At 34.3% G+C, this 12,506-nt stretch overlaps 1 protein-coding gene across 1 annotated transcript in view; it reads right to left on the minus strand.

Moving 5' to 3' along the window:
- Positions 1-12,072, minus strand: part of LOC134538474 (probable ATP-dependent RNA helicase DDX31) — a 135,174-nt gene extending 123,102 nt beyond the window's left edge. The window contains exon 1 of the mRNA XM_063379810.1: positions 11,916-12,072. Coding sequence (XP_063235880.1) covers positions 11,916-11,984 — 69 coding nt within the window. The 5' untranslated portion in view covers positions 11,985-12,072. The remainder of the gene's footprint in view (positions 1-11,915) is intronic.
- Between the last annotated feature and the right edge of the window lie 434 nt (positions 12,073-12,506).

Consider the following 12,506-nt stretch of genomic DNA (forward strand, 5'->3'; position numbering starts at 1 on the left):
GGTTTTGAGCGGTGAGCGCACCCGAGTGTGGCGGCTGGTTGATAAATAACAGTGTAATCGGACCCGGACCACATACTGCCTCTCACGAATCTCGTGCGTCCCCCTCCCCTGCTTCTCGCTCGCCGTGCACCGGTGCATAGGAGGCAGTCATAGCTCGCCTCTCATCCGCGACGGGCGCGTCTGAGCGCTGCTCCGCGCTTTGCCACTAGCAACTCGTGAGTGGTTCGCCGTTTAGCAGCCAGAGCCTAAATGACATAGACAGAACTACGGACATACATAGACCGAACTAAATGGCGTCTCGAGCGGCCAACAGCTCGAGGGGTCGCTGTTGTCATGGCCCCCTGAAGTAAGCCACAAGGTGAGAACCGTTCACTCCCTGAGTTTTAGGCTGGTCGGTGCTCTCGCCACGACAGGGAATCACTCGCAACAGGGGCCAGAGAGCCAGGTGTCGTCACCCCTCGTTACATTTATGCATATATATGTTTTTTCCTTACCCAGGAGGCCAGCTGGATCAGCATTAAATTCAGTTCGTCATGGATCATGTCTCTGGTGGCTACATGCAAAGCATGAGAAATTTAACTTTAATAATGACAGGTTTTGTTTGCAAATTAATTAAGTTCAAGATTTTTTTTTATTTCCTCTTTTTTGTTTTACACTTTCACTACAATTCACTAAATTTAACAGGAAATTTATATCTCACAAAAGCAAGCTTGTGTGTGAGTGCCTCAAAACACTTTAATCTATGAGCGGTATTTTGACTAATGAAAACATTTTAAAAATTGTAACAATTGACAAATAAGTAAAGGCTCTGACTGTTGGTAGGCACTCAAATAATTATAATAAAATAAAAAATAAAGTTTAAAGTTAAGACCAATTAATTTAAATAAAAGATTAAGTATTACAATGTTTCAGAATAAATATATATATAAAAATTTTAAAAATTAATATTTAAAGGAAAAAGTACACGTACATAAATTACAACAGTATATAACACCTTACTTAACTGTTAAAGAAATCTCTTCATCAGTTATATTATCCACAAAGATTAACCTATTTTTTATTGAATTATTTCTTTCTTTTAAATTTTTTAGGACGGTAACTTTAGGGAAAGAAATCTGTTATCTAACATATCTTTTTTATTTTAAGTTCATTATTAACAATTTCAAATATAAAAGGCAAATTTCCAGAAGAAAACAAAATTGCTGTATCATCAGCAAACAAAAATATCCGACCCTCTATGTCAATGTTTCATCAATCATTTATGAATATCATAAACCAAATTGGCTCAAGCTTACTGCCCTGTGGCACCCCTTTATTCATATTTAGGGAGTCTCCTAATTTATTATTTACTTTTACTCTCTGAGACCTACCCTTCAAATAAATTTTAAACAAAGTGTTGGCCAAACCTCTTATTTCTTCTATATTAAATTTATCTAGAAGTATTTTATATGAGATTGTATCATAAGCCATAGCAAGATACAAAACTATACCAACACATTTTTTATCTTGTTCTATGGATTTCTGCACAAAGTTTGTTACTTTACTTAATGCATGATTTGTACTTAAACCTCTATCATAGCCATATTAACAAACGGTATTTTGTTGGTATCTAAAAATGAACTTTGTACTGCTTTATGCTGAAAATAATTCCACAGTTTTGTAACTATAACAGTAAAAGATGTAGCAATGAAAGAAGAGTATTCAGGTAGTAGCAACTTTTGTTGATGAAAAGAGTGAGTATTATTGATTTGGAGAGCAGGAAACTAGACAGAAAGTAGTTAGGACATCCATAAAATAAAAGTCATCCAAGAAAACTTGCTTTGTGCTAAGTACAAATGTCTGATTTTTTTAAATAAAGCCTCGAGAGATTGTTTCTACTATATTTAAACATGTAGCCCACACATTTCAAGTAGACAATAATCTGTATGCTGTTATTTTGTATACATTGAAATATTTTAATTATTTATTTTGAAAGGTACCTGACAACCATATCCGCGTAGTCACTGTGTGTAATCATCAACGTCTGTGTTAAGGAGAGGCCATACAGAAAGCTACACTATGTTCGTGATGTTCGCAATGTTTGCGATGTTCATTATGTTTGCTGCGCCAGGTGGCCACACGTGATAGTATACTTAGCGATGTCGAAGAAACACATGCCATGGGATTTCAGTGATGATTCCAAAATTGATAATATTGTGCTGGCGCTTGCAGTATGTAAACAGAAAAAAAATAGGTTCATGAAGTCAATTCAAAAGAAAATAATTTGGAGCATTTCATCATTTGATTAAGCAGATGAGTGAGGACGAAGCCAAATTTATGGATTATTTCAGAATAAATACAACTGAGTTTGATAGCATTTTATTTCTCATCACGAATAAAATAAAGAAGAAAATCTATATTACACGGAAAACATTTTAAGCAGAAGAACGATTGACTATTTGTTTGAGGTCAGTAAACAATGATTTCATGACGATACAATTTTTTTAACGATTAATTGTCAATGAAATAAAAGGAAAATTAAGAACAATGGGAATTCATACCAATAATATTATTTCCTTATAATAATCTCATATGAAATCAAATCTCGGGCATTATCTATCAATTCATTCCATAAACATGGGTATTTTCATACTTCTTCAAAAAACTTTTCCAACGACATGATGCTAATTTAAAGCAAACACGGAAGTACAGCATGATAAATTGTGAAACAGATGTTTTTGTTTATCTGCGCATGTGCAAAGTCAGCGATGTTTTAGAAAAATAACCGTGAACCAAACAACTGGCTACATCACCACATAGCGAACATAATGAACATCTTTGTGTGAACAGTGACACCTGAGATGCAGCTGGCTATATTTTACTCGCGTAACGACCACTGCGAACATAGCCAGCATTGCGCCCTATGAGGCCATAGCTTTTAGAGTGTTCTTTTTGATATGTTACAAGAACGGTGCACTAAAAAGAAAAATTCCTTTCGGCACAATCTACAGGCGTACACAGATTTTGGACTACATATTTATTTTTACACGATCTGGAAACTTATAGAAACTCTGGATTGTAAGTTCTACATATGCCCAAATCACTGAATAAACATTTACTATTATATGCAGCAAAAATTTTTTTTGATGTAACTAAAATCTAATTTCCTATAACACCTACTAACGTAGTATGAATATTTTTGAAATTGAAAAAACTATATTTTATCCCTTATACTAAAATGTGGTAGAATATATTTTTTTTTTTCGACATTAAAGATAATATTTAGATGGTTTAAAATCTGTATGAACGAATTTGAAAACATATGTACTCTGAAAGTTTTTTATTTTTTATTTTTATTTAAACACCTGTTTTTTCAAATCCTGCAATTATAGTTCATATCATGAAGAACAATTTTAGCCAAATGCTTTAGGTATGTTTATAATTTTTACAATAAATTTTAACAGAGTTGATAGTATAACTACTAAAAGCATGATTTTTTTTGTCCTTCAACCTCTGTTTATTCCACCACTTGCAGTAATAGCTAATCTTATCAAAAAATGTATTTCGAAAAAAGATTTATAAACTTCATATGGATTCGATAGTCATCATATTTAGGACATCATAACAATGTTTTCTGTTAATTCTAACCTAACCAACTGTTAAAACAATAACCTACCAATAAACTATTTAAAAATGGAATTGTCCTTAAAAAAATCACTAGAAAAATTGTAGAAAGCAAAAATATTTCTGATGTTTATTTCCTTTGTATCATTGTGCCACTTTCCTAACAAATTACCTATTCGTTAATTTATTTGGAAATAATTTTCTAAGTTATTTTAGCGAGTGAGTGTCATCTAACATTGTAGTCTGGGTGTTATGCATGATACACTTAGCTGATTAAGCATTTTCCCATGATTAGGTTTGTACTGTGCCCATGTAAACAGGTAAGCTAGGTTATGTAGTCGTGATCAACAAGTGTGATGTTCAAATGGCAAGTATCGTAGGTGTACTAACCCTCAGAAACTGGTGCAGAAAATAAAAAAGAGTGTATGTAACTCAAGACACCTGATAGAAGTGAAACTTCTTTGGCAATCCAAACCTCAATTCGTAAATATATCGTAAGTGATAATACGTCAGAGAGTGAGTGAGAAAGAGAGAAAGAAATCAATTTTTTAAAAAACTTATAGTATTAATAGGATTGAAAAAATATAAAGGATCAAAATTAAAATATTAGAGCCTCTATATATCAGTTCAATTTTGGAATTTATTTCCTCAATATTTACTTTAATATTGATGTTATAGCTTTACGGTAACTAAAATATGACACATACATAAGCAACCATTCACACTTTGTATAAAATATTTTAAAAATAGATAATTTAACCTAATCAAGAATTTACACAAATCTATAGTATTTTTAATGTCACTAACCTAACATAACAAAATCATTAAACTGTTGATTATTGATAAACTACTTAAAAAAAGTATCACTCACTTCAAAATAACTGCTCAGGATATCAATAATTATTCATCAATCAATAATGATTTGTCGCGGGGGGGGGGGGGGGGGGGGGGTCGATCGGTCGGCTTTACGGTGGATTGTTAGTGGGCGCCACCATGTGGTACGGCACGTGGACCCGGTGAGACTCCTAACTCAGGGCGTGACGTCGCCCATGTGAGACGTGATATTCCCCCTTGAAAACGTCTAGCCCTAATTCCTGCCCGCTCTCAGCGTCGGGCACGCTTTTCCCTACGAAGTGGGCTCTCAGGCGTCCCACACGCCGTCACTCTCCACGTGGTCACACAGATAGAAAATAAAAGAATAATACATTAAATTTGCACGTCTGATTTATTCCGCTAATTCCGCTCACACACGTACACGGTTGAAACAGTATAAAAATACCCGCGGCACGAATCGGTCTATAGGTGATGCGCCACCACGTGGTCACATATTGAATTACGTTGTACAAGATAAAATACCGAGACTGGTCGTAAATTAATTAATAAAACAGTCCCCCGACCGAGAGCTGCTCCAAGGACTAAAAGAAAGCGATTGAGATGAAATTAAAGTTAACAGAATTACTTAACAGAGAATACAAGCGGTGAGGTCCCCGGAGTGCTGACGCGTCTGCTCTCGGTCGTTGATGGCGGAAGACTAGGGTGAGATCATGGCTCGCTCGACTAACATGGCGTCCTACCGCCGAAACAATTGCCGTTAAAAGATATTAGGGAATTCGTGCCACTGGAAACTAAATTAACATGACAAGAAAGCATTGAAAATTATGTAACAATTTTTTAATGAATTGAAAAGATTGTACAAATTATAATTATTAAGATTTAAATTTAATTATTGTCTGGCTTCGGGTTTCCTCGGGAATGTCCGGAAACGCTATGATATTTTAATACATTATTTAAAAATAAAAGTACACAAAACCCTCCCGGCCGATCTGCCGTCACGTTGCACTTAGGGAAAATAAAAACAAACAACACAATTATATATACTTATGTTTTTAGGGGTGCGGCGCACTGCATCTAAGCGCCCTCTTGCCGGGCGAGCACACATGCACGCACACGTACGTGCGGGTAGGCAGGAGGTTTGAATAGAGGGTGATGGTGGAAGGAGAGGGGTGGTGACGGCGTGAGGCACATTGGGCTTAGGGAGGGCGTAGCCCCGGCCGACGTCAGATTAATTAACAATAAATATTAATCAGTGTTGAAATACACCATAAAGGAAAACTGTGCATGTTAGTGTTTCTTCAAACAATTTTGCCATTTGGAAATTGCCAAATCACTGAAAGAAATATGAAATTCATAACAGGTAACGCTAGCTATGCGGGGAATGCAGGAACTGTCTCAACAGTGTGATATATGCAGCTGGTTGAACAAGAAGGAACTTGCTGGTGGTAGCAAATAAAAATTCAAGGCATTCAGAACCAACCGTATATGATACCTACAACTATTTTCTGAAACAAGCAAATGCGCAAACACTGTCTTATTATTTTGTTCATTTCTCTCACTCTCAGTTCTATTTTTTTTTTGGGCAGGGCATGAATCAGTCCACAAAGAGGATCTCTTTGGCAAAGTACCTATTCTCTGTCCTTTTCGTGTCAGAAACATTTCACAACAATGTTTCACAAATCACAAAAATAAGCATTAAAATTCAAACTTGAAATTTTACTCTCATTGCACCCAAAGAAGTTTCACTTCAAAAATTCAGGTTTTTGTCCTTTTAATAACTTTTGATGATAAATGAAATTATTTCATTAACTGAGAAAAAAATTATTGGAGTGCCAGAAGTGAGTTAATGTATTTTATGCTTCTGTGAGAAATGTAATTTTTGATTATACCAATACTGAAATTCTCAAAAAGGTTTTTTCTGTAAATAAATGATAAAGTTTCAAGAGTGAAAGGTTGGTTATATTAGGTCAGAGACATTTAAAAATTGTAAAATCCTGTGAAAGGTTCTTAACGTTAGGTCAGCTACATTTAAAATCATATAATAAGGTGAGTAGTATTCAAATGTTTGCGAATTTAAATGGAATTTATTAATGCCATTTGCAGGATACCTAATAAAGGAATTTCCATAAAAAGATGCATAGCTTAATTTGTTCAGAAAAAGAATTTAACTCATGTAACAACATTTTTTTAAATGCTGCTTCATTTTTCTCAGCAAAATATTATATATTTCATGTTTAGATTCTGAGACTATGTTCCAAGTAGCTAAATACTCACACAAACAAACACTCGGAAGTGACATCAGAGAGCACTGTTACGTTTGGAGTTAAATGAATGCATTATAAATGCTCTTAAGATATTATTTGTCTGTGTGTGTAATCGTGCTGGTTACTGGCCTTTTTTGAAACAAAATTACGAAACTTGTGGTTTGGTTGTCGTTAATGTTACACAATAATCTTCCAAAAACTGGTTTTTAATTCTGACCATTTATTCCCCACTTTCCCTTACAATCCTTCTGAATCGTTAATTGTATCTACACTACTTCCCAGTCTTCCCATGTTGTTTGATAAATGAAGGTAAAAAATGCTCAGGTGCATAGGTCTGTGCTTGTACTGCGGGGAAACAGTGAACAATATATGTGATAAAAAGAAAAAAGAATGGTCTCAATCAATGCAAACCTGCAGGATAGTAGGGCCAAGTTCATTTTACAATACAGGATTCCTACAGGTTGGATATAAATTAGGGGAAATGTATGACATCATGAGCTCATGGAAGTTGGCCAATGATGAACAGAATTGTGGAATGAATGAAAATATAGTATGTACTGGCAACCGTTCCAAAACAGCACTGTAAAAAAAAAGACAAATGGCAGTGTGAGTTTTGTGGATTTGGAGCGATTGTGAAACGAAGAGAAGTGAATTATTAAGGAAATAAGTTCTTATAAAGTGAATATATTGTACACTATAAGTATGAAGTAGAATTTAAGAAATTTATTGGAGATGTTTGGAAATAAGTGCAGTAGTCACGAGAGAAGAGCAAGGTCATGTTTATTTATAATATTAAATTAACATAATGGTGCAGTGTAGAGAAACAATGTGTGGTTATGTGATTGTAGTAGTGAACAGGAAATTATGGTTCATGTTTCGCAATACACTAGGATCTCGATAATCCGAGCTCCGATAATCCAAGTTCCCAATAATCCGAGTCAGTTTCTGGGGTTATGAGAAAGAAAAAAATACGAATTTTGCAAACACACATACACGTAGGGACGGCCAGGGCTACGTTGAGGAGGAAGGCCCGATGGGGTGAGTTGGGTAAGTGACTGTACATAGCAGGTAGCGGCCCACCCCTGTCAGAAGTCGCAAGAATCTATTTTTAGAACATTGGGGGAAACCCCTTTTCTCCGTCGGCCTAGATCCTCCGCCCCCTCGTCACTTCCCCACGTTCCCTCCAGAGGGTAATTTTTAGTTCCCATAAGTTCTTCGCCGTGAGCACATCTATGTAGTTACATCCCAGTTTTATTACGAACCAGTATGAGTAAAAGAAAACATACTGAAATATCATTAAGTGATAAATTAGAAGCGCTGACGCGGGTTGATAAAGGTGAGCCGCTAAAAACAATTGCGCGTGATTTAGCAGTGAGTGCTGTTACTGTGGGTGACTGGAGGCGCAACAGACAGAAATTGGAGTTATGGCAAACTCAAAAAAATCTTTCTCAGGCTACAACATCCAGATCTCGTATGAAAAAAAAAGTGAGTACGAAAAAACAAGTGAAGCTTTGTTTTCATGGTTTTTAGCACAGCGGCAAAAAGGTGTCCTTCTTTCTGGGCCTATATTACAAGAAAAAGCGCAGTATTTTCGTAATAAATTACAAGAAGGTGAAAGCAATTTTAATGCCAGTAAAGGATGGCTGGATAAATGTAAAAAAAGATACGGTGTGCGGAAAATTGCATATCACAGGAGAAAAGCTTTCAGCTGATGCTGCTGGTGCTGAAAACTACGTTCAAAAATTTCAAAGCATGATCGAAGAAGGGGGCTACACACATGATCAATTATATAACTGTGACGAGACTGGGTTAAATTTTAAAATGCTACCTGACAAGAGTCTAGCATCCAAAGACGAAATTTCCGCTCCTGGGCATAAAAAGAGCAAGGAACGAATTACTGTTCTGCCATGTTCCAATGCCTCTGGGACACATAAGCTTCGTCCCTTGGTGATAGGAAAGTCAAAAAAACCTAGAGCTTTTAAAAATGTAAATATGAACGCACTACCCATCGCATACAAAAATCAAAAGAACTCGTGGATGAATACGACCATTTTTAAAAATTGGTTCTTCGAGGAATTTGTTCCTTCAGTAGAAACGTTTTTAAAAGAACGACAATTACCAAGAAAAGCACTGTTGGTTATTGACAACGCTCCATCCCATCCAAACGTAGAAGAGCTTTCAAGTGATAAAATTAAAACTGTTTTCCTGCCCCCAAATGTGACTACCCTCATTCAACCTATGGACCAAGGCGTCATTGCGACAATAAAGAAAAAGTACAGACGCATGCTTCTGACATATATTTTGCAAGAAGAAGAAATTTCATTAGTAGATATGCTAAAAACAGTTAATATAAAAGACATTATCTATTGGTTAGTTGATGCGTGGTCAGAAATTAAACAGGAAACTATACAGAAATCCTGGTCAAAACTTATAAAACCGAGAGTTTCACAAAGTGAAGAAGAAGAAACAGTTGAAGATGACTGTGATAATATGACTCTATTGAATTTAATGGTGGTAATCCCTGGCTGCAAAATGGAATCCAGTGCTGAAGAGGTTAAGAAGTGGTTAGACAGTGATGAAATTGAAGAATTGACGGATGAGAAAATTATTGAAATGGTCAACAACCAGGATGAGGACACCGAAAAAGACGAACAAGAGGAAGAAGAAACCAACAAAAAAATTAGCCATGCAGATGGGTTTCTACACTTAGAAAAGGCACTTGAATACGTGGAGCAGCAAGATGACGTCACGCCAAATGACGTAATGTTTTTTTAAGAAGTGGAGCACACGAGCAGCTGAGAAGCGAGGAGCATTAAAAAAACAAAAAACAATAATAGATTATTTTAAAAAATAATAATTATGTATATATTTCTATTCTGCCTATCAATATGTTTGTATTTTCTTTTTATTAAAACATCGACATATGTATTAGAAATTGATTTTGCGTGTTTTTATTCATATTTCCAATAATTCGAGGATCTGATAATCCGAGTTGGCCCCGGTCCCATCCAGCTCGGATTATCGAGGTTCTAGTGTATATAATAAATTAAATGGCGTAATGGCAATCTACAAGAGAAATAATTACAGCAAATGATTATTCCATTTAAGCCAAGAAAGATAAGTAGGTTTTTAATGGCTTTTATGTGTGTGATTTATAATTATTTTATGTGCATTTTGGTTGATGTGTTAGGTGAAAGGTGAGTAGTGTGTTAGGTTAATTTTGCAACTGTTAAAATGATAAAAACAAAACTAAAGTTTTAATGAGGGTAGGTCAAATTAAAAAATAAATTATGTACGTTTACACTGCGATATAATAGGGATATGAGTATTTATGAAGTCATCAAAAAGGCTGTGCTCAAGCAATTACAAATTGAACTTTTTTACAGTATAAACGGAGAAATTTCAAAGTTTTGGCGAGAGTACTGTAGCTGCAGTAATGTTCACATATTTCATTTAGGTAAATTATAAGTAAAATTCTACCAGGTCTAGGTTGCTTAACAATACTGGTATTTCATTTGTAGAAAGAACAAATTTCATGGTTTGTGAAATAGAAAATACAATCAACCAGTCTAGTTTGTTTTGCGATACCGGTATTTAATTTTTTGAGACTAAGACTTTTTGCTATAATATGTTTGCGTTACCGGTATCGTGAAGTAGACTACAGTCCCACCCAGTACAGTGTATTTTGCGATACCAGTATTGAATTTTTTGAAAGTGATAAATTTTGACATAATATTTCATTGGTCTCATGTTTAAAATAATTTTATTTTCCAGTATAATATGATCCCCCCAACTGTATTCTATTTTGTGATACCAATATTTTATTTTCAAAGAAATAATACCTGCAGACGTTAAAATTTTATGCAGTATCGGAAATATACAAACATGTTATATTTATTACAAATCTTCATGATTCTAAAACACCAATGTTGTGGTGAATGTCATTAATTATGAGGAATAAAATACTGGTATCATAAAATAGAATAGTCCAGGTAGGGCTGTATTCTAATATACGATACCTACCAATAAAATATTATTTCAAAATTGCTCATTTTCAAACATTTAAATACCGGTATCTGAAACTAGAATAGACCGGATGGGACTATATTCTAGTATACGATACCCAGAAAATATTATTTCAAAACATCTCATTTTAAAAAATATTAATACCGGAACTGTAAAATAGAATACACCGGGTGGGACTATATTCTACTTCACAATACCATACAAATATATTTTCGAAGGAACATACATTTCCTCTATTTAAAAACTGATACCGTGAAATTCTACTTATCGATAGGTACCATGAATGTATTACTTATATATCATTATCAAAAGCATTAAATAACGGAGGTCGCAGCTTCCCCGCAAGCTAAGATTTATTTCCGAAGATACCTTGAACTTTCGATACGTCCCTAATTTTATCCTGGAAACACCATTTTCCAATTGCTTCTGGTTGTAGAGGAATAAGACTTAATAACTTACATTACAACACTTGTGCATTTTTACCTGTGTTAAGTTTTTCTTTTTCTTTGAACACTTGTAGTAAAATATTTACACTATTCGATTACATCAATCTACCTACATTTTTAAATACATTTCTTCCATATCACACTATGAAATATTCAACACTCACATAAAATTCCACATGGGTAAACTATAAATATCTGCAACTCCGTGAATCCACACAATGAAACAATGAAACCTCCAATTCTACTAACCCATGAAATCTTACTTTTTTCCAATCTCATTTCGGTACATCTATGACGTCATACATTTCCCGTACATCCCGGTGTCGGATAATATAATTGACCCCAAATATTTTATATTAACTGGATACGCAATATGTAACAACTAACCCGTTCGCACAATTTTAAAGTATTTTTAATGTAGCAAAAAAAAACTAAACAATCATTCACACGATTTTAAATTATTTTTACCGTACCTTACTTTACATAACTACTCTTCTTTAGAATGGTAACTTAATGGTACACAATGTCCTCTTAGATCATTATTGGAAAAAATTTCAGGAAGTAAAAAAAACTTTTTTTATTACAATTTTTTAAGGAAATTAGCTTCCTTCCGAATAAGGTACCACCAGTCTAGTGTTTCGATAACATTAACTATAATTTATTTACCAAATCATCTAATTGAAATATATTCTGAATTATCTTTATTTGAGGTTATACCATGTGCGTAATGAAATAGCCATACCTTGTACTTTTTTTTGGTTATATCTGGTTCCAACGAAGCTATGTTTATTGAAATATCATCTGATTCCATCTTTTGTTCTTAACTATTGTTTTTTTAAAACTCCCAATAAAATAACAAAACAAACAGCACCTCACGCTTATTTGTTTATAATATAGTAACAAAAGTTACACTATTTGTACAGGTAAGCCAACCGAGCAATACAAACATTCTTATGCAATAATGCCAACTCCTACAGAGTGTTCCCCCTAGATGTCGATTAAAAACCCCTAAAGTTTTCGTTGTACACCCTGTTTGAGAGGTAATTTCAAATATAAAATTAAAATATAAATACTCAAGTAGTATAAAATAGCTGTTGCATTTAAGTGAGTGCATTTTACACATTTACACACATTAATTTATGAACTAATAATATTAATCATAATAACAACGAAATAGAACGATTTTTTTTTTATATATGAACGTTTCTTTTCTTAACTTAGCTTTTTTTACTTTTCTTTGCATACATTTTGTTTTGCTTCATCATTTTCTTTTCATAAATTATATTTTGCTGTTTGTACTTTTCTTTTGTTAACTTTTCTAAACTTTTCTTTT

Source organism: Bacillus rossius, chromosome 1, assembly GCF_032445375.1.
Source record: "Bacillus rossius redtenbacheri isolate Brsri chromosome 1, Brsri_v3, whole genome shotgun sequence".
NCBI lineage: Eukaryota > Metazoa > Arthropoda > Insecta > Phasmatodea > Bacillidae > Bacillus > Bacillus rossius.